A 23,123-nucleotide genomic window follows, 5' to 3' on the forward strand; every position below is an offset into this window, starting at 1 on the left:
CCCTGTGTCACTTGCTCCTCAGACCCACCTTTTCGCAGGTTGTGTTTCATCTTCTTTATGAGGTCTTTGTCATCCATCAGTCCGTCCTCGTATGGTCTCTTCAGCCCTGTGCCTGGCACGCACACACACAGTAATATATTGGGGGGTGATGGCATTCAAATATTCACAGTCTGATCATGAATAAATCTGCTTCCAAATTGCTGATTTCTCTGTTGCATGCATACATACACACACACACACACCTTCTTTGTCAGACCATGGGTACTTCTGAGAGGGTTTACTTGAGGGAAGAGGATCCATTTCCAAGACCTTGTAGATCTGCCCAAAAGCCATGAGTCGCAGAGCATGCTAGAACACGAACACACATATTTTAATGTGGAACACACAATACATCATGTAGGCAAACCGAACACAGGTACAAAGGTACAATTGGTTGTACACACTACACACAACTGAGCAAGTTACTAACTGATCAATCTCATATCTCGAGCAGGAATTTCCCCGGTGGTCAGCCGTACTGCGGGTCAGGAGCGCTCAATAATTCAGATCCAGGATGAGGATGGATGCATTTTAACTCAGTGATTTAAAAAAGTGATGTGCTGATTTATAATTAGTTTGTGATGTTCTTCAATTGAAAGAGGATCTTTATAATGAAAACAACAAAAAGACATTTTATTGCAACTTTCATTTATGTAAAACCCAGATGCAATTAGACTTGTTTTCAACTTATTTATTTGTGATGTTTTCTAAAATTCTTAGTTGCTCCAATAAGCACCCCAAACACAAAGAAAAGCAGGCAGTAGGAACATATATTCTCTTGCAGGAGGATGGACATTTAAATAAAGTCAGCAAAAGGCCCTATTTTGAATTTAAAACACCCATATGTACTATCACATAAAATCCAAAATTGGATTCTATTTCAATTTGTTTAATTTAATCCAGATTCTATGTAAATGAAAGTTTGGCCTTTTTGTTGTGTTTTTGTACTTTTGATATGGTATAGTATTTTTATTCATTTTATATTTGCTATACTTATCTTCTATAGTCCACTTTCTGCAGTGACTATGCAAATTTCCCACTTGTGGGGCTGATAAAAGATTATTATCTTATCATGCAGATCTGAAAAAGTTATTCACATGCTTAAAGATTTCAAATAGTAAATATAGGGCCGTTGCTTTCATATTTTGTGTAATGCCTACCACGATGACAACCAAAATCATTACTCCTACATTCAATCACTCTTGTATGCATGAGATGCATAAACAGCACAATTATGCAAATCTTGTGCAATCTTGCACTGAACTGTGCGCACTGGTCTGAAAGCGACTGGACATGCTGCCAGAACGTCCGGAAATGCTGACTCGGCGCTCAGGTGAAGATGGTAAAGAGCCGGGAGTGATGGCAGCGCTGCGCGGTGTAGAAAAACGTCTTATCATCACTCACCCTGACGGCTCTAATGCTTATCGGCCAGCCACTATCTGCAGCAACACAATTAAACGCAACTGCTGCTCACCTCACCTGAAAGTGTTGCTGGCGACTCACTTCGCGGCTTACGACACACACACATACAAATATAATATAGAAAAGTGGGATCTATGAGGTCGCCCACAGCTGCACTTTCATTTTTTTCATGCACTCAATGGAGACTGATGAAATCGAATGGATGCACCCGCTGCATGGAGATGCACTCGCTGAATAAAATATTCACTCATCAGGGAGGCCAAATGGATGGATTTGTAACCATAGCGCTGAATAGAGCTCAGGTTCCTCCCAGGAAAAAGCAACCAATCAGAAACAGCCTTCATTTGCCTTCTTGACTGAAGAAACTAACAGAAGCATACAGGATATGTATTTCTCTATCAGCTCCCTCTGCAATAAACGTACTGTAGGTGTGAAGTGGACAACCTATTTGTCACAGCAAACTCTCCTGCAGGTCCATAAATTGTCCTGCAAGATTTAATAAAAAAAAACAAAAAAAAAAACAAAGCACTGTGTCCTCCTGGTTCAGACTGCGGCAGGACTTCCTGACTGCTGCATCTGCTGTCAGAGTTACACATACAGTCACCAACCCCTCCGGACCTCTAAACTATAATAAAATAAATAAACCAAACATCATCATCACCTTCAACGATCAGCACCGATTCTTTAGCATCAGGTGCCTCAAATGAAATCTCTGCATTTTGACCCAAGTTCCAGATCACACAAGCTGACATTTTTTGAGAACTGGCAAATTTTCACTGTCAAATGAGTCATCTGGATGGCTAGATGTTGGCTACCCAAGTCACATCCTCTTTGGAACGCTCTCAGATGCCCGCAGAAGACCAGGTGGCCAGCAACTGTGGTCCAGAATCAAAATCTAAGCTTTAAAAATGTTACATTGAGCCCAACGACCTTGAAACAATCAAAACCGAACGGCCATTTTAGACTTTTCAGCACAATTAGATGACATCTGAAGGATCAGATTCACATCCCACTTACAACAGGGCCTCTGGCTGAAGACATTTCTATGTAAATAGACACCTCTCATCCTGGGATTAATGATAATGATTAACGATACAGCTTGCACGTAAGGAAATTGTGAGTAACAAAACGCATCATGACTGACATCAACATCAAAACCAGTGTCCAATGATTGGTATCGGCCCTGGACGTCTTGTGTCCCACCTACTGCTACTCGTCATTTCTTCCATGGTTTCGGAGAAATGAAGATGTACCTGTGCACTGTACGTAACAGCCTCTGCCTGTTCAGCAGTCATGGCGGCGAGTGTGTCTGTCGGCTCCTTTTCACAGGGGTCGTGCAGTCCTGGACCACCTGCAGCAGACCAAAGTGTAAACACAGAAGAAGGCCAATTTCCTCATATAACATTATTCATGCACAGATCCTTTCTACTGTCTCCCCGACAGAGGGAGGAAAACAGAAAGTCGATCCAGATGCAGTTATTTATTCGTTTGTTGAAGTCTGCATCCTGCAAATATCACTTTCTATTCAGCAGAAATCCCTCCCTGCTCTTCAAAACAGCCGTGAAGCTGGTCCTGCATCACAGGCTGCGCCGCCAAGTCAACTGGCTGAAATATTAATGCCTGCGCCCGCGTGCATCAATTAATTATGCCTGAATTAAAACCAACGGAGAAATGAAAAGGGGAAGTGAAACAGGGTGAGGTGGTGGTGAGTACGTTTGCCCTGTATAACAGCAGAGGTATCAAAAGCAGGGTAAATTAGAAGTGGAAGCCGTTCACGCCTCTACTGCTCTCTTCTGCTGTTTATTTGGCATGGCCATGAGAAATCAGTTGCAGTCTAACTACCTCCTCGCCGCTGATCTTCCACAGGAGGAGAGGCGAGGCGAGGCGAGCCACGGCAGCCGGAGGAGCTATGGGCAGCTTGTTAGTGTGACTATAAAAGGAGGGATTAGTAGACAAGGCTGAATAGTCCCTCCCGTACAAGACAAAGGCTGAGAGCCCTTAACATGACACGTCCTTCTTTTTTATTTAATTTGTTTGTCTTTTAACATTGTTACATTTGTAACTATTGTTACATTGTTATATTCGTAACCATAGTTACATTTGTAACTATTGTTACATTGTTACATTTGTAACCATCTCTCCCTGCAACGCTGGCAACTTTAACATGTACAAAGAATAGATCAGACCCAACTAATATACTCCTCAACAATCAATCTATGAAACAGAAGAGCAATAACATTTAATAATAATGTTCTTTTCTTTTGGTTGCTAAAAAGATAAATGCTGTAAATGTAAATGAAAATGTAACAAATGTGTTCCTGTAATAACATGAATAATGTGGCGCTGATTAAGTTGGGTGGGAGGCGGAAGTGGTGCTAGTCCAGGGTCAAGAAACTGAATGCATGCATTTTATCACAATGGTTGTTGCAACACCTCTCCACCGCGCTGTACCTGGCAACAGTATTCCCGAGGCCAGGCACTCCATGACTCTTCTCAGGGCTTCTCCGGCACCAAGTGGTCGGTTACACGTGGCAATGGCCTTCTCACAGATTAGCTCCAGTGGCTGCGCAAAGCAGGATTCAAGGGGTCAGAGCAGGGCGAATTACAGGGTGCACCGTGTGGTGTTTTCTTCAAGTGTAATGTCCCATAAAGACTACATTTTAATAGCAAGATGTGCCTTGTCTAATTCAGGCAAAAAAAAAATCTAAATGAGAACCTGCTGTTGACAAACTCACTCCCCACCGAAGCCATAACCTATTTGTGATATGATATATAATACAGTGAGTATCATATCTGGAACATAACCCAGCCACTGGGGATGCAAGTCACAGTGTGTTACTTGGTGCCCGTCCCAAACCCGGTTAAATAGGGAGGGCATCCAATGTAAAACTTTTGCCAAATCAATTGTGCGGACAGCCGGACGGGACGATGCCTGACTGCAGCAACCGAAAGAAGACGATGAAGTCTGGACCACGGCCGTCAGTTACAGAGGGTGGGCTTAGCATTAGCTTTGATGCTTCTCATTTAAACATTAATCTTATTAACTAACTGTCTACACACATTTCTCCACCACACAAAAAAATTATTATCTGGTCAAACATACGAATGAAATCACAATTGCCCGTGATTTTACCGCAATGACTTAGATGACTATAATTCGGTCGGCATCTCTTGTTGTGTGTTTTTTAGGATGCTCCAAGAACTCTGACCCGGAGATTTGTCTTTGCCCTGCCTCATCAGCCCACCATGTACCATTACTAGAGGGTCCTGCTGTTCCATCATGTGCGTCTCCCTGCGTTCTCATGTATGGACATCACTTTCCTCCCTTTATGTCCTATTTTCCATTTCAGCATTTTAAACATGACTAATAAAAGCGAAGTCGTCTTTTGAGTTTTTCTACAGAAAGTCGGGTTTTTCCACAGGACTGAGCTCCAACCCGAGGCTCCAGGGTCTGTGTAGACACAATGATTTAGCATCATAAAGTGGTGGTAATTTAACAGTCATAATCCGCTCAGGCCCTGAACGTGTCGTCCACGCTTGGAGAAGCAGCAGCCCGAGGCGGATCCCTTCACTCACCCATCCCTTCAGAGGCTCCCATGCCGGTACTCTGTTGCACATGTCCCTCAGAACCCGGAGCACAATTACACATGACTTCAGCCCGTTCACCCGAGCCTGGGGGAAAGAGGGGGACGCACCCGTGAGACCAATGCCGCACCATCCAGACTGGGTGCGTGTTTGTGGTGTGGCGTCCAGACTCAAAGACTCACCATACGGGGGGTATGGGGGTATGGGGTTTAGTAGGGACAGTAGGGAGGAGGCAAGCTGACAGTCGAGGAAAGCAAATGACCAAATTTTTTTGTGTGTGAATTTGACAAGCAAAGTTACAAAAAAGGAAAAAAAAAAATTATAAATTTAAACAGAAAAACAGGCAAAACGAAGAAAAATCAAAGTGTTACAATTGCTTTTGTAGCCTTACGACAAACCTGCTTACGGTGTAACCTGAATAAAGATCTGGATTTTTAAAAGGGCCTGGTGTATGTGCTTCATAAGGCTACAATAACAATGAGAAGACCAGAGAGCCAACCTGGAACCATTTGGCATGTCGCAGAGACGCCAACGCCACCAGGCATCTCTCTCTGTCCAGCACGGCCGGCTCCTCGCTCTGCTCAACGCTCTCTATCGGCGAGAAGAACGGGACAGGACATCAAAAACCGGACACACACTAACACACACAGTCTTATGCACACTTTAACCCAGGAGGAAGAGGAGGGCCGGTAGTGGGGAGGGGGTCATTTGCCAGTCAGAGCACAGCCAGGGGAAGGAGACGGCCTAATTGGCTAGCCAGTCCCAACGAGACGATGTCATTGGCCACTAAGGGCTGAGAGTCAGCAGTGCAAACGTGCGGGGACGAATCATCAGCGCGGACCCCTTTACTCTGGACGAGCCGGCAGTGGACTGTTGGCGGGCACGCAGAGTGAAGCGGTGTGTGGGGATGATTGGCCGGTTGGGTGTTTGCACTGCGACAGCAGAGCCCTGATAGGTTGGGCTGCGACTGGAGACGTCCTCATGCGGTGGACACCATCAGAGCAACCAGTACACACAACAGGAGGGAGGAGCAACACAGGTCTGGACAGGGCGGAGCTCATTTCTTCTGGATTCCCTTGCTGTTAATCATTTGTTTTTCCCAACAAACATTCCCCCCCAAAAAACGAGAATGCGGTTCTTTGGAAATCTCAGGTGACGTGAGCATGGAGGTGTTAATCTTGCGTGGGGATATTTTGTGTGGAAAAATGAGAACACTGGTCTTTATTCCATTTGCCGCTCTGTTCTTTGTGCGCAGGGTTAACCACTTCCTGTCTGCAGCAATGGACGAACCTCAGACTGAGAGTGGAGACAGGAGACTGAGCAGAAGGAGAGAGGGATGGAGAGCAAGATTGTAATAACTCTGAACACATGACACCTGCGCCATTACAGAGAACCGGTGAGATATACGGCCCATAAATCCTCTAGAACCCATTAATACTGCATAGGGTAACACCGCTGAAATGAATGCGTTCTCTGCATGTTTTAGGGTTCGTCGCTGCAGAGGACGAAACCACATCATCACACGGACGGATCCAGAGCAGGATCTGCTCTTTCAGGGTGTCTTGTAATCGTATTCTTTTATGACGGCCTATGACCGAGGCATCCGACAATGGTCGTAAATTACCGCGCCGGAGGCTGAGGATGAGTGCTACAGCGATTGTCCTGCTTACATGTTGGAGTGTGTGTGTGTGTATGAGATTGAGCATCATGGCTGGATACATCCAGCCATCCCCTCCGACAGACAGAGACAAGCGAGAGAGACGGGGCTGGAAAGTTCCGTTCTACTTCCTTCTCTTGCAGGAGTAAAATGTTAACTAATGCTACAGGTATAGCAGGCTGAAGTCCAGCACGTAAAACAATAAACCTTACTGCCTTCAGAAGACTTAACACCTTCTACATCAGATAAGGGAGAAATAACACACACACTGCGTGTAAAGCATGTGATATGTTCATGTGAATGGGGCGGATGCACTTAGCTGACTGGGCACAAGTGCAGACAGTGTTAGAGACGCCGCGCTGATGTGGGCGGGTGCGTTATCTCCCAACACTTTCCCAGCCCGTCTACATGTGGAGCAGACACTGAAGAGGGGAGGAAGTGACTATCAAAGAAATAACAGAAAGCGATAGTGGTGCCTTATCTCTGTGGGGTTAATATTTCAGCAGAGGTTATCGGTCAGATCATTAGTAGTAGCCTAGTGGGTAAGACACTCGCCTGTGAACCAGGAGACCCAGGTTCAAATCCCAGTTACTACCATTGTGTCCCTGAGCAAGACACTTAACCCCGAGTGTCTCCAGGGGGGACTGTCCCTGTAACTACTGATTGTAAGTCGCTCTGGATAAAGGTGTCTGATAAATGCTGTAAATGTAAATGAAAGTGTCCAAAATAACTTTTATATCAAATGACCTGAGCGCCAGTTGACTTCCTTCATGTTTATGTTCTGTGTAGTAGATACGCACTCTTTCCATACGTCTTGTTTCCCAGTGAATGTGGAGTCACTTGTAACACAAACGCACACACAATACCTGCGTCATCTGTGGCATCTGTGGCATCGTCGTCTCTCATCTGTGGGGAGGTGAGTGTGACCCTCAGTGTAAGTTTGGGCTCATTGGCGCTGCAAACCAAGATGGCTGCCTCTGGAATGCAGCGCTGAACTTCGTACTTCTCCTCCGTTAGCTTCTGTAAAGATGGGGGTCAAGGGTCAGAGGTCACAGTTGGTCTCAATGGGCAGCAACAGCCTCTCTGCCTACCTGAAATTACTTGTGAAAGCTACAGCAGGCTTTACGCATCACCACACACACACACACACACACACACACACACACACACACACACACACACACACACACACACACACACCGGATTCACTAAACAGATTAATGTGTGTGTGTGTGTGTGTGTGTGTGTGTAAGGGGGGAGTAGCAATTGAAACTAATCATGTGTGATGTGTGGGCTGACAGGGTGGTGACTGTAATCTATTAAATTCATTCCCAGCCACACAATTACAACCTGTGTGTTCAACAGAAGCAGACTCAATTACTGTACACACACACACACACACACACGCACACAGCCACCACACACCCGTGGGGAGGAGGAAGGGTGGGCGCAGAAACAAGTCAGGGCTGAACAGTCCGTCTCGCAGGCCACAAGTCGGCCAAGCTCGCAGTGTCTCTCTCTCTCTCTCTCTCTCTCTCTCTCTCTCTCTCTCTCTCTCTCTCTCTCTCTCTCTCTCATAACCCCTCCAACGACACACACCCACACGCCCAACATTTGCAGATACGAGGACGTTGACATTACACTACATTTCTACCTGGTATATGAGCAGAACCCCACTGTGTGTATTCAGTGAATTCACAAACACAGCTCACACACTAAAACGCGTGTGTGTGCCCCGGGGTACATTTGGGACACCGGCCGGGGACGTTTCATGAGAACGCAATCCTGTCACCGTCCAGTCCCGTCCTGTCCGACTAATTAGAAAACCTGCTGTGTGACAGCCCTATATTAATTACAGCAGGATCTTATAAATAGAGCAGCCTGCTGCTGCTGGGCTCTCAGTGACAAATGACAGTGTCTCTCTCTCACACACACACACACACACACACACACACACACACACACACACACACACACACACACACACACACACACACACACACACACACACACACACAAAAAAACTCTCCTTTTCTAACCTTGAACATTTCTCATACCTGTATCACAGTATACCCACAATGCCTCTGAATTAACACAAAGTATTTAAGTGCACACAAAAAACATGCCGCATATTAGCACAGACATATCAGGGTTCATGATGCTAATGTCATATTAATGCGAAGTGGAGCAATATGAATTCTCGAATTAAAGGGCCGATAAACAATCTTAAATGTTCAGTTTGGAAGCATTTAGCAAGGGATGATAGAAGTGTAGAGATTGAAAGAAAAGGATCCAGAACTGGAAATAGGCTGCCAGCAGCGCTTCCTTGTTCCTGTCTGCTGATTCCTGTTAATGCTGAAGACGCACCGAGAGGCGAGCAGGTGCAGTACGGGACGGCGCAATCCCGCTCACCTCGATGTGGAGCGGCAGGTTGTCCACCACGGTGCACAGCAGTGTCTCTGTGGGCTTCTCCCTGCACATCAGCACCAGCTCCAGGTCCATGTCATCTTTGATCAGGAGACCCTTGGCCACCAGGCCGACCCGCATCACGCCACACAGCACCCCACCGTTGGGCTCCCTGAGGTCAGATAACAGGGTGTGGAAGGAAAGGAAAGTTGAAAGAAAAGTCTTCAGCCAGATCTGAGCCTTTTTTTTTGAGATAATCAAACAATCAATCAATCAATCAATCAGGCAACTTGAGCTCACTTGCTGCTGCTGCTGCCGTCGGCCGATTCTTCTGTGCTGGGCTCTGCGTCCTCCTCCGGGGCGCTAGCTTCCTCTGACTGGTTGGTTTGGTCCATCCAATCGGAGACGTGTTTCAGAGCGCATTCCACCGTGGACACCAGCGTCTGCACGGCCTCCAGCTCGTCAGACGAGGGGTAGACGGTAGAATGCTTGGCCATAACGTGCCGATCATCGTTCCCAAAGGACCGGATTGACCTCTGAGACACAGACACACAAACAATTAGAAATAAACAGACCACGCACACATACCTGGGTGGGAATGCAGGGTAATAAATATCACAGTTATCAGTATTATCAAAGCAGGGGAGAGTCTACACTTTCCAGGACACGGTTCCCAGCAGGTCACATCCTCGTTCCAATGCAAACCTTCACCGCGGAATCGTCTGCATTTGTATTGTTCTCCGTAGGATCAGAACACGTGTGTGATGGAAACCAGTTGCTGTTACCCACACATACACCCCACACGTGCACACACTGCCACACCAGATCACAGGAGCTGTGAAAGGTGCGGCGTGTCTCCGTAGCAGAAGGGTCTCTGCAGGAGGAGAACATCCAGCGACGGATTAGACTTTAATCAATCAATCCCACCTCCGCTCGGCGCCCCGATTAAATTAAACGTCTGCGCAGGTGAGAGCGCCGCACCCCCCCCTGCGGATGCATGGGTGCAGCAGCATTTTAATTCCATTACTGCGCCAACCCTGCCTCCACCCTCCACCCCAATCACTACTGACACGGAACGACCTGCAACTGGTGAGGATCAGAAGGCTTCTTACAGCATTAACCCGCCCGTCTGCAGTGCAGTGTGTGTGTGTGTGTGTGTGTGTGTGTGTGTGTGACAGAGAGAACAATTTCTTCGCGGTGACAGCCTCTACCCCATTTCATCAGAAATTCCTTCATTATTCATCCCAACGCTCATCTTCACCCCCAATCCAGCAGAACCAGTTACATAAATTCAGTTTAGAACAACTTTATTTTAGAAAACAACAAATGTATTGAATTGAATTAGTTTAATATGCTGTTAGGCAGAGAGGAACATTTGGAACCTGTATTAAAAAAAAAAATAAACTGAAATGTGATTCTGTGGAGGCAGGTCAGATCTGATCAAGAATCATGTAGAAGCTTGCAAAATGTGCATACCCCAATTTCTATAAAGTTTCTATACTTTATTATTATTATTTAAAAAAAAGCCCTGTCAGAGACATCTTTACCTCACCAATTCAATTAGAGTTGCACTTTCCCCCGTACCAATCGCACATCCTCTGCCGCAGTCCCAGAAGGAAGAGATGCGACCTTTAACGCACTGCAGGAATGAGATCTCTGCAGCGGCAGCAGTGTGGGAGCGGTGTGGGAGCGGTGTGGGAGCGGTGGGGCACCAGCAGCCACAATCTCTGCTCATTTCTACCTTCACTCGACCCCTGACATTTTCCACAAGGTGCCGAGCAGTGATGCTGTTGTTTGGTCGCATCACAAGCCCCCTCTTCATCTGATAAGGTTTTTTTTTTTTTTTTTTTTTTATACTGAATGCAAAACTCACAGTTTCCCTACACAACAAAAACAGTTCGGAGGAATGACATTTTATTCTTTTATTTCATACGAACTGACAAAATTGTTTAAGCTCACTTACTTGATGTGGGACCTTCCACATTCCAACGTTTACAACCACAAGTCAGATTTCCTATCCAGTAAAGTTTCCCAATTCACATATTATGAAGCCCCCAAAATGTCAGCTACAAAACACAGCTTCTCTCCTGCCTGTTTCTGCATTTCTGATTTTTGCAATTGTCATTGTATTTGGATTTACTAGCCTGTTATCAACCAATGCATGTATACAGAATGGGATGAATAAAGCAAAGCTAAAGACAGCCATGGTTTCCCCACTTAATGCTCCGAGGTTGAAAGGCAGGCAGTGTTAAAACCCAGATTTATCCTTATTTGTATTCAATAACTCACCACAGAAGTGGGCTTCCTACAGACATGTCCATACAGTGTTATTTGTCTGTGAATTGTATTATGGTATATTATAGCCTTAATCCACTCACAGAACATCCCCCGCAATTACCCTGTCTCCGAGACGCGAAAACAGAAGAGTATGGCCACGGCGCTAACAGGCGGAGAGAGAAGTTTATGAGCCGTTCTTAATGGGAGTCAGCAAGCTGCCATAAACCACACTGAGATGTGTTACAGTGAGTACAAGCGCCGAGGAGGCAGCTGAGAGGCCCGAATGCTGCATGCTAATGATGAATTTGAATAATTTCAGGCAGGCAGGGCGGGAGGGAGCAAGTGGGGGAGAGGCTATTCCCCTCGACCCTCCTCCCTGAGGATGTTTACAGGGTAATAGGGCTGGGCGATATGGATATTTATCAGGGTATACATTATTCTGGGCAATTAATCTAAAAAGCAACAGCATGTGGCATCTGATGAAGATGCTGGATCTATGTGTGGTGATTGTTTTAATTACAGTTATGAAGCAGGCCTGATACAGAATGAACAATTCACACAGCACATTATCACAGATTCTGGCATTGTAATTTCAAGGAATTTCAAAAATGGATTCTTTAATTAGTTAGAAAGAGAAACTTACATAAAAAAATTATGATCATTTTGATCATAATGATCATAATAAGGGGTGTTTTATTTATATAACCGGGATGTATACTTTTTTCACTCAGACGTGCAATACTACTCACCTGGATGTCTTTGAATGTTTCTTTTACCCCCCTGCACATACTGCTACCCCCTCATACTTGTACCCATGGCATAATCATTATGTCACTTAGCACTATCTCGGGCATTTCTCTGGATATAGTAATATTATTATTGTTATTTAGCCTTAAGCTATTTTTGATATTTGCTCTATTGTACTATTTTTTGTAAATATAATTTATTCCTCTTGTTTCTCCAAATGCACTGAGCATGTTGTTGACAAAAGAATATCCCTCGGGATGAATAAAGTTCTTCTTATCTTATCATATGTTGCCTAACACACACATTTCATTTGTTGGTTAATTCTGAAACGGACCTAAATTCATTATCAGTTAAAATAATTTAGTTAATCAGTTTAAATTATAGTGTAATTATTTGAATATATGAATCTTACACACCACAAGTATAAAGCTGTTTTCTGAGCTAATTCACAAAACACAGTAAATATCTTAAAATAACAATTAGACCTTAAGAATTAGACCAATTTCATTTCTATTGAAAATTAAACCAATTTAAACCAAACTAGTCACTTCCAGCACAGTGTTCTCACTTAAAGTTGAAATGTGACAAATATAATTTAATATATTATTATTATTATCATTCTAAAAAAAAGCCTCAATCAGTATGTGGTTCTATACAAATACAATCTGTGGTGATATTATTTCCAACCTTATCAAAATGTAATGAATTAATTGTTGAATAACAGTCCATAATTAGCCACATGCACCTTATGTAGCAAATTACAGAAATATGATTCTACTTCTCACACACACATACTCCACAGCGCACTACAGAGATGTGCAAATGAAGCACAAATGGAACGAACACAAACCCAGCAGTCCCATTTCAGAGCTGCAGCCTCCGTGTACATGCCTCAGCATGAACAACGACACCTTTCATCCAGCTGCACGCTTTACTACTCCCTCCGCAAACAGTCAAACCGGCATATCAATTATTTATCAGCCTCTCCTATACCGGCGTGCTAATTACCGTCCACATATTAGCATGCGAATGAATATACATCCTGGCTACGAGCCGCCGGAAACGTGGGAGTGGCGCAGTGCGCTCCCGACCAGAGAGACCTGTGGAGATGAGGTGGTGAGAGGTACTTCATCAGGCGGCCCACCGGGGACCCACTAGTCCCCACCGTCTCGCTCAATCTGGGCCAGCGTGGTGGCTGCTGGGTGACGGCGAATGCTGGGCCGGGTGTCTCGTTCGTGGTGGTTTATTTATGCTGACCGCAGCTCCCACCTCTCCACACCGAATGGGCAAAGGTGGCGGCAAGTCGTGGTTCGGTTTCCAATGGAAGGCAGCAGGGGTGGAAGTGCTCCATTACTCTGACAACAGAGCGCCCCCGCCGGCCTCCCGGAGGCTTAAGCAACGCTGGGTTGTGGGCAGCGTTCCAAAAAAATATATAAAAATACCATTCTGGCTACGCGGTTCCAGCGCGCTGCTGCGGTAAATAAACACGTTAGGAACTGCAGCCCAATTAGAGCCTCTTCCTGCCAGTCGGTATACATATAAACCGGTTTGCTGGATTCCGTAGGTGCCGCGCCCAGCACACCTGCTGCAGAGGTCTGGAATGTTCCAGGAATGTTTAAAGAGCTACAGCGCTGGTGGGCGCAATATATGAGGAATACTGGAGAACTGGTCTATTAAAAAAAAACATCCCATCACTACGCATACGATTTAAAACCGAACGAACGACCATCATCATCAATATTCATCTTCTGCACCAGTAAAACGCATTTCATATTTTAGTTTTATTTATTAAAATTCACTCCCGGCCAGGTCTGCATCTCCATGTACACCTCCGCATTTTGGGTCATGTGACCCTGTGCCTGGGGTCAGTGGGCATGGCTCCAGAATGGCGCTGCAGAGTCACCACTGTTCTTTAAATCAGACGGAGCTGAGAGGAGAGTCTAAATCGCGGTTTTTGGTGCAGACGGTCGCAGGGGGAAGTGCTGGATTTCTGTATGTGTGTGAGTGTGTTGACGGTGGAGCGGAGCAGCCGGCCTCGGGCAGACTGTATTAAAAATTCATCCCATGATTCACACACAGCACGACTGCCGCTGTTAAGATCTTTTACACACGTGCGTGAACGAAAGAAAGGAGCGCAAAGGAAGCCATTTCCTACACCCTGCACACCTTGCAACAACCTCCGCACTCCAAACATTTCCCATCCTGCAGCCCCTGTGGACACGGAATTACGTAAGAAATACGAAGTGATTCCTAAAAAGAAGGACACAGCAGCTGACTGTGAGGTATCTGTTAGCGAGCAAAGGAATAAAATGGATCGATGTGAAACACACACTAAAAAAAAAAACAAGGTCATGGCGTTCTCTAATAAATCAATAGAGATGTAGACGCAGGGTGGGACTGGGGGTCGAGAGGAGAGGAAGAGGGAAGAACTGTCACCTACAAACATGGCAGAGGCTCTCAAGGTCACCCTGGCTGTGAGGATGTGTGTGTGAGACAGAGAGAGAGAAAGATATGTGGGGAGTGAGCGTCTCATCCATATATTTGTGTGTGTGTGTGTGTGTGTGTGTGTGTGTGTACTCGTGCTTATTACACTGGGTTATTTATGAAGCTGCCCCTCCTCTGGGCTTTAATAATTCATGCACCGCGCTCCCCTGAGGCCGCGCTCCCAGAAACCGAGGTGAGGGCCATTTATCAAACCCTCATCCCTCTACACACACACACACACACACACACACACACACACACACACACACACACACACACACAGCTCAATGTTGCTGCTTCATCTCAGTCCTCAGACGGGCCGTCACTGCTCTCCAGCCCACCGTGAGCCTCTGACATCACCACACACAGACACCCTCGCCCCCTCCAATAGAGACATCACATGAAACATAAAAGACTGGTACTGTACAGCAAAATGCATGCTGCACAAACACTGACACTGTCAAATACTATATTGGTGTGCAGAGGACAAAGAGGCATGATGATTGACAACTAGGGTAATAACAATGTAATATACATATTAGAAATATGTAACTAAGGTTGTCTTACCTTTAAAAGCCTAAGCATACAGCTAAACCTAAACTCCAGGTCATGGAGGTTTTTAAATAAACATCTACCCCTAAACCTGTGAACCACACTCCATTTGTAAGAGAAAAAGTGTCCCCACTATGACCTATTGCTTTTATAAGTGTCTTTGTGAGGACATCACACAAACTCCTTACCATGGCTACAGCAGAGGACCTGGTTGGGGCTCAAGTGGGGGCAGGGGCTGCGTTGCTGGCTGTGTTGCCGGGAGCACTGTGGGGTGGGCCACGCCCTCTCCTCATGCGCTCACCTCTGGGCCCCGCACCACACACACACACACACACACACCTGAGGAAAAGAGAGAATAACAAGGGAGGTGAGTTTAATAACAGGTCACTGATTCTTCCATGAATTAGCGTTTGTATTTTAGAGCTTAATTTCTCACTAAAACCTCATCCCACCCCCTACAAGGTACACACACACACACACACACACACACACAGTGGAGGGCAAGAATGATGAGGGACTGACAACTCTGACAGCGACATTCAGTGAATTTGAGTTGAAATCCCTGAACACTTGACCATTTCAGAACAGATCTAAGACAGTGGTCCTCTGTACATACTCGTGTACAAACTATTTTACACACACACACACACACACACACACACACACACACACACACACTGTATCAGGTACGTTCATCGCACTGATATTAGTCTCAGTCAGGCAACCTCTTTGGGTGGGTATGTGTGTGGGACCCCACGGTGCTCTTTTATTAGATTAATAGCCATAATCATTTATACATCAGAGATTAATGGCAGGCACTGTTAAAGTCTACCCCATAAGCCCTTATCATCTGCACTAATCCCACAAACTGCACTGATGTCATTTCCCCGAAAACAATTTCATTCCCCTGGATTAGGGCACACAGAGGGGTCCTACCTCACTACAGAGAGAGAGAGAGAGAGAGAGAGAGAGACAGTAAATGAGTGTGTTATCTTTTTTGGTCTTTACAACCTTTAACCTTCATCTAGCACGAACCCAGCACAACTGGAGATATGTTTAATTCGTTATTCTGTGTATGTTCTGAACAAATCAGATTACTGAAAACCGGCGTTCATTATGCAATAACATTAGCAGTTAGGTTGCATTATAGTATGCATGGTCTTCACCAGACCGGTTGCAGTATGAACAATACTAACAATATTTTATTGATAAAATAATCCTAATCCACAGGACCTGCTCAGAGAAGGTGTTTCACAATCTCCAATGTCTCTCAAGCACACAGACGCAGGTTAAGATGCTTCCCATAGCTCTGGACACACACACTTCGGAGGTTGTCACATGGTCTCACACACGGTGCACATCGCATTGTGCAAGATCATCAGGATAAATGCCGTGCGAGCGCTCCTGATGATGAACATCACCACGCCGTCGGCACACAGGAAGAGTGATGTGCTGCAGACCGCCTCTGTGCTCCCTGGTCCCCCGGTGCTACGTTCACACGCCGCTGACAGAGCCGCTCTCCTTCCATCCACTCCACGTTTGGCTCAGATTCGTACACAAATGGCTCCAGGCAAAAGTCCATCTCTCCCCCCTCCCCGACTCGGCGCTCATTAGGGGTGTCATTGCAAGAAAATGGACTGGGTGACAGCCACTTAACCATGTAAATGACTCCAGGCACAGGGACTCTAATTACTAATCCAGCCACGCTGGCAAATGTAGAGAGATACAACTCAAAAATCTCAATACCTTTGACCCTTGAGATCTTTTACGAACACAGGTCTGGTTCTGATTCATCAGACTGCAAAGGACTCGCGTAGTCCCCTCCACGCGAGAGTGGGACCCACAAGCCCTACACCCTTCAGTCCGGGACGAATTACTGTACATTTCAACATCTCACAGCACAGAAGACACATTCAGCAGCGCTGAGCTGCTAACTGTAATTCTTCCTATAAATGGTGCCTAGCAAAACACAGATATACATCGGTAGAAATAGACTGATTACATGTACAAAAGCCCCAATAATAAAAAAAAAAATTACTTACAATTGTGAGGTGATTGAGTGGAGACATGTTATTCAGAGCTATTTTTCAATATTTTACTAATATTTGAATACTTATCGTATCAGTCAGACATTTTTAATGTCTGAAATATAAATGTATAAAAATCCAGTGTGATTTTTGGTTAAAAATCAATTTTGCTGGGTCTTTATGAAAATGCTAACAAAAAGACTCATGTATTTTTGATAAACTCATTATAATAAGACAAAAATACACCCCTAAATACCTACGCTACATACTTGACAACTGGATGACAACTATAAATGTTTATTTGAAATGTATATATTATACCAGCAATCAGACTAAATAATCTTCAATGGAAGTGAAGTTAATTGATCTGTTTACGTGGTCACAGATACGAATGGTACCTGATAAAAACATCGATGTGTTCCAATTACAACTTTTTTTGTGTTTTGTTCACTGTAATGCTGGGAAAGTCATCCAGGAGATCATTTCAGGTTCATTTTAGATAATTAGAATATGAATAATATGAATGGAGTACAAACATCAGTGTGGTCCAATCACTTCTCTCTTTCTCAACAGTCCTCCTCCACTGTCCCTTCCTTCTTTTGCCTGCAGCACCACCTCATTAAGGAGGAGCTAATAAGTGGCTGTGCTCAGACTATTAGTGTCTTGCTGGAGGGGTGTATGTGTGTGTGTGTGTGTGTGTGTGTGTGTGTCACCTCATGACACAAACAGCAGTTTTTATTAAGAGTAATAACACACATATGCTTGGTTTTAAATTTTTGTGAGGAGCAAGGACATTTACTGCATAACATCAGTATTACTACTAGTGAGTAGAAACTTCATAAAAATATCATGTAGCAGCACAAGAAAAATACATGCAGACACACATGTAGTCCTATCACACTGAAACACAGAAAGTCCATGCATTTAACAATTATATCTCTCTTATGATGCACACACACATTTCCAAAAATATTCAATGCCTCCCATTTGAAGAAAATGTAAGCATTTTTTTTCTTTGATGAAGAGGAAGAAAAAGGATCCTAAATATTTCATATTAAAATGTGTGTGGTTGCAGTTACAATTCATCCGGGAAATAAACAGGATCCTCACTCCACTGCCCCCTTTCCCAATTTCAGAGATAATAGAAGAAGGGGTGGAGTAGGGAATGGCTTTATTTTTTACATCCCTCCGCGCCATCCGTACCCACGTGCCAGGCCCGCAACACGACTAATTACACGCCTTCGCTTGTGCAGAGATGCAGAGAGGGCTTCTTTCCTCTCTGGGGTACTGATCGAGCATAAGCTCCAATTGGCTGTGGGGCACCTCAAACAACAAAGCACCACACAACACACACACATTACAGACGGTATAACAAATTGACATAATACATTATTACAAATGTATTAACTACAGTTTGATAAATACAGAAGCAAGTGTGTGTCCCATTGCAGCAGGCAGAGACACAGGGCCAAATGATGTAGAGCCTCATACAATTCAAGTGTTCAAGTAAGCTGGAATAGTACGGAACAGAGGTCTGTGAAAAGATGCCTGTACTGGGTGACTGTTTTGTGCAGACACACATCTCAGCATCATGTATTGTGAAACTGTTCTTTCATTGTTGGGGCAGTGGTGGCCTAGCGGTTAAGGAAGCGGCCCTGTAATCAGAATGTTGCCGGTTCGAACCACAATCCGCCAAGGTGCCACTGAGCAAAGCACCGTCCCCACACGCTGGTCCCCGGGCGCCTGTCATGGTGCCCACTGCTCACTCAGGGTGATGGGTTAAATGCAGAGGACAAATTTCACTGTGTGCATCGTGTGATGTGCTGCTGTGTATCAAATGTGACAATCACTTCACTTACTTACTTAACAACAATTAAGTTACATTTTACATTTAAGGCGTTTACCAGACGCCCGTATCCAGAGCGACTTACAACGTGCTTCCATGTCACCATGGATGAAGTGGTCAGTTCTGGTTCACTAGGACCTCCAACTATGAACACAATCTTTTTATTCACTCTGTTGTAGTTTCTATACAGAAGTCAGACAATAAGAAGGTCACAAGTTCATCTAAATATTCTCTAAAGAGGAAGGTCTTGAGCTGTCATTAAGTGAAGTGATTGGTGGTAGTAGCCTAGTGGGTAACACACTCGCCTATGAACCAGAAGACCCAGGTTCAAATCCCGCTTACTACCATTGTGTCCCCGGGCAAGACACTTAACCCTAAACTGCTCCAGGGGGGGGACTGTCCCTGTAACTACTGATTGTAAGTCACTCTGGATAAGGGCGTCTGATAAATGCCGTAAATGTAAGTGATTGTCACATGTGATACACGTTTGAAGGTGCTCAGTGACTGAACTGTTCTGACCTCGAGGGGAAGTTCATTCCACCACCGAGGGGCCAAGACAGAGAAGACTCTAAGATGAGCGTCTTCAGAGATGGAGAATGCAGAACACCATGTCCAGGTGAGACCACTTCCTCATTTTGGGTTGTGTGTGTTTAAACAACAGCTAAAGTTCCCCTGTCAGTGTTTACCTGTGGGCTACTTTGCCACGGAACACCAGCTCGCTGCTAAATGGGACCCTTTCAGTGCAAGTGTTGGAATCCTGGCAGCTGTAAGAACACACGTTAAATTCACAGACGTTCCTCGGCTGTACAGTCAGAGAGAGAAAGCAGCCTCCACCCCAAACCCAAACCTCGTTGGGGTTTCCTTTTGCCCCCTCTTTACATTCTTGTCTGGTGGAGCGGTGAGGGTGAGAAGGTTTATGCAAACAGCAGCCAGTTTACTCTGGGCTCTGAGGGAGCCCTGAGGACCACGGTCTCCACGGGGACCTGTCTGAGACGGGGCCGAGAGACATGGCACTATTAATCCCACCCGGGCAAACAGCGAACTGCGATCCGCAGGAATGAGGAACGCTGGCGTAAAGCACACAGACCTCACCATCAGCCTGGGTAACGCACCCCCCACCCATTCTGGTTATTTTAAGGTTAACAAGTGACTCTGTTCAAACTCCGGTCTCTGGAGTGCTGTGACATGCAGCAGTGATGGAGAGGGCGAGGACAAAAGCAGCCCCCCCGACTCATTAATACTGCAGAACACTGCGGTGGGACCCAGAAACCGCGTAATCCGGCCCCAAACCATACAGCAATTAATCTGAGAGAACACAATAAGAGCAGTGCGGTGCGGTGCAATACTGAGAGGGGGTGGGGGGGCTCACCAATCTGCCTTGCTGCAGACCGCAGGAATGGAGGGGGGTGAGCCGCACCTGAACTGGATGTACCGGGAGAGGAAAAAAAAACCATGGCGCCTCAACAATCAGGTGTGTACGGGGATAATATTTAAAAATATAATACTTTATCTCCAAGAACGTAATACTGATATATTTAATTAGTAGCATTCGGTAGTAATTACAACTTTTAAAAGTAAGACGCCACAATACAGTAAACCTGAATTCACATAGTGCTATCTTCTTGTGTGTGTGTGTGTGTGTGTGTGTGTGTGTGTGTGTGTGTATATATATATATATATATATATATATATATATATAAGTCATCACACACATGCACACGTTTTGCTCAGATGTCTCCAATTGATGATTTTGCAATGTGGGCAAAATGCTGACCATTCATTTTGGGGTATTAATTGACGATCGGTCCGTCGATAATTAAGATGGAGGATGCGTTCCTGCTGACTCTGGGTCAGTTCCCCCCGGGGACTGGCTGCTGACTTTGGCAGTATAAACGAGGTTAGACGGATGAGGGAGGGAGGGAGGGAATGTTGTTTTTATTTTAATGGTGGCGGAGGGCGTTACGCCGTACAAGAAGTTCAGCACACAACCTGCCTGACCGTGACGAGGACAACGAGAGAGACAGAGAGAGAGAGAGAGAGCGCGTGCGAGCGAGCGAGCAAGACAGAACAAGCCTCACTGATCAAACACTTAAGCTCCAGGTCTGTTAAAGGAGCCGATATCGGTCACATATAACACAGTTTCAGCCTATTAGCAACACAAAGACAAGGAGCGGACTGGTGTGTGAGAGAGGGGGACCTGCTGCTGTGTTGAACATGTGAAGGAGAGACGACAGATCAAGCAGAAGATCCGAAGAACTAATGCTGGAAAATAATCAGGCAAGGGTGGAGAACCGCGGCGTAGAAGGATCAGACAGGCCCCGCCCTCTTATTCTTATTCATTCACTGGCCCCCGTGCACGGTCACGTCATCCACCAGTTTTTCATGGGTTAACTCTGACCGTGGCCTGTTAGCGGGTAAATAAAGAAGTGTGGGTTCATTTTGTTCTTTACTACGTTGAAGTTGCATCATAGCTTGGACGTCTGTTTTTAAGTTAAGTTATTTCTGTGCCATTTTCTCCCGCTGTGGAGATGAATTGGTTCGTGATAAAAGCAGCTTCCTTCATAACAGAAATAAGGCAATCAGTGTCTCCCACCGGCTGAAGGTGAAGAACAATCATCCCTCCTCCTCCTCGCCATCAGCAGGGTCCCTCACGAGGGTTCAGGGAATCATGACACAGACAGAAAGGAATAAGCCCCGTTTTCGCTGATGTACCTCCGTAAGTAGATCTTCCGACAAGCACACCTGCAGTCACTGGGCCGCCTTCAGATGCAGAGGATGAGTGTAAAAAGGGCCTTTACAGCGGGGTCATGTATTTCAGGGGTTAAAAAAAAAAAAAAAAAAAAACGTTCATTGACCAGAAGAGGAGAGGGATGGGGAGAGAGAGAGAGAGAATATAAAGAAAAGTGCATTTAAAAAAGAGAAAAGAAAAAACTGCGATATTATTGTACGTGCGTGTTTGCTGCGCCAGCTCGACACTTTGCATCCAGCAGATAAATCAATATCCTCTGGAGGGCCGCGATGCTCGATGACTTCCAAATCCAGCGTGTTGTCGGCCGAATGCAGAGATGCGAGAAACGGAATCTCGCAGCCCCCACTCCGCTCTCTCTCTCTCTATATATTTATAAAAATTTAAATAAACCCAATTCTGGATGCGCTGTCGTCACAGGATTGCATTTCCTGACGGGAACGGATGGGCGGCCGCGTAGAACCCGACCCAGACGTGCGTTTTCTCAGGACCCGGCAGCACCATCTGTTCCCGCCTGCCATTTATATACGGCACCGAACCCGGCACGCAGCGGCCCTGCTGGAGCTCAGGGTCTGTGTGTGTGTGTGTGTGTGTGTGTGTGTGTGTGTGTGTGAAGTACGAAGCGGTGGGGTGGAGGTAAAAAAAACAAAAAACAAACAAAACAATGAGCTAAACTAGTAAAGCTGCAGTACTGATGCCATCGTAACGTTTTCATTAAAAATACATGGAATTATAATAAATAAAGGAAGTCAGGCCCCCGCTATTGATCTGCTGGTTTTTTGTTTGTCAGTCAGGGGCTAAAATTGTGCGTGTATGTTCAGAATCTCCTGAGCCGCGTTGGATGGTCGACTTGGCTCTCCAGGTCAACCTGTGCCCGCTGCTCAACATCCGCGGATTCGTTATCCAGGTCCGGAGCTCTGACCCAGCCCCCGGGGAGACTGGTCACCGTCGCTCAGCTCAGTTAACCGCGGCCCAGCATGCACTGGGGTGGCTGGCTGTAGTGTTGGTCATTTTGATTGAGGGCTGTCATGAATATTTCACAGCGCCAGCTGGCAAAACCCTTCTGATGTCAATTCAGTGAGCGGTGATCCCTCTCTCTCTCTCTCTCTCTCTCTATTTCAGTCTTGTGGAGCTGAGACGTCAGGACTCCTGAGATGCAGCATTAATATTTCAGTGCAAAGACGATCCACAGGTTCATGACCTCACTTCCTATGGCAGTCAACACACACACACACACACACACACACACACACAGCACTCGTTCTTCTTCCTTTTCCGTCTGTCTCTGTAGATGCAGAGAGATGCCATTCATTCACACACCCACACGGCCACTTT

General features: G+C 45.6%; 1 protein-coding gene across 4 annotated transcripts in view; it reads right to left on the reverse strand.

Moving 5' to 3' along the window:
• strbp (spermatid perinuclear RNA binding protein) overlaps positions 1-23,123 on the reverse strand; it is a 58,209-nt gene that overhangs the window by 10,826 nt on the left and 24,260 nt on the right. For all 4 annotated transcript variants that reach the window (XM_028970944.1, XM_028970947.1, XM_028970946.1 and 1 more), the window contains 10 exons: positions 15,358-15,508; positions 9,410-9,645; positions 9,116-9,281; positions 7,570-7,723; positions 5,546-5,637; positions 5,038-5,133; positions 3,913-4,024; positions 2,715-2,812; positions 243-348; positions 29-112 (listed from right to left, as the gene is read on the reverse strand). In XM_028970944.1, coding sequence (XP_028826777.1) covers positions 29-112; positions 243-348; positions 2,715-2,812; positions 3,913-4,024; positions 5,038-5,133; positions 5,546-5,637; positions 7,570-7,723; positions 9,116-9,281; positions 9,410-9,645; positions 15,358-15,360 — 1,147 coding nt within the window. In that variant the 5' untranslated portion in view covers positions 15,361-15,508. The remainder of the gene's footprint in view (positions 1-28; positions 113-242; positions 349-2,714; positions 2,813-3,912; positions 4,025-5,037; positions 5,134-5,545; positions 5,638-7,569; positions 7,724-9,115; positions 9,282-9,409; positions 9,646-15,357; positions 15,509-23,123) is intronic.

This window comes from Denticeps clupeoides, chromosome 3 (genome assembly GCF_900700375.1).
Source record: "Denticeps clupeoides chromosome 3, fDenClu1.1, whole genome shotgun sequence".
Classification (NCBI taxonomy): Eukaryota; Metazoa; Chordata; class Actinopteri; order Clupeiformes; family Denticipitidae; genus Denticeps; species Denticeps clupeoides.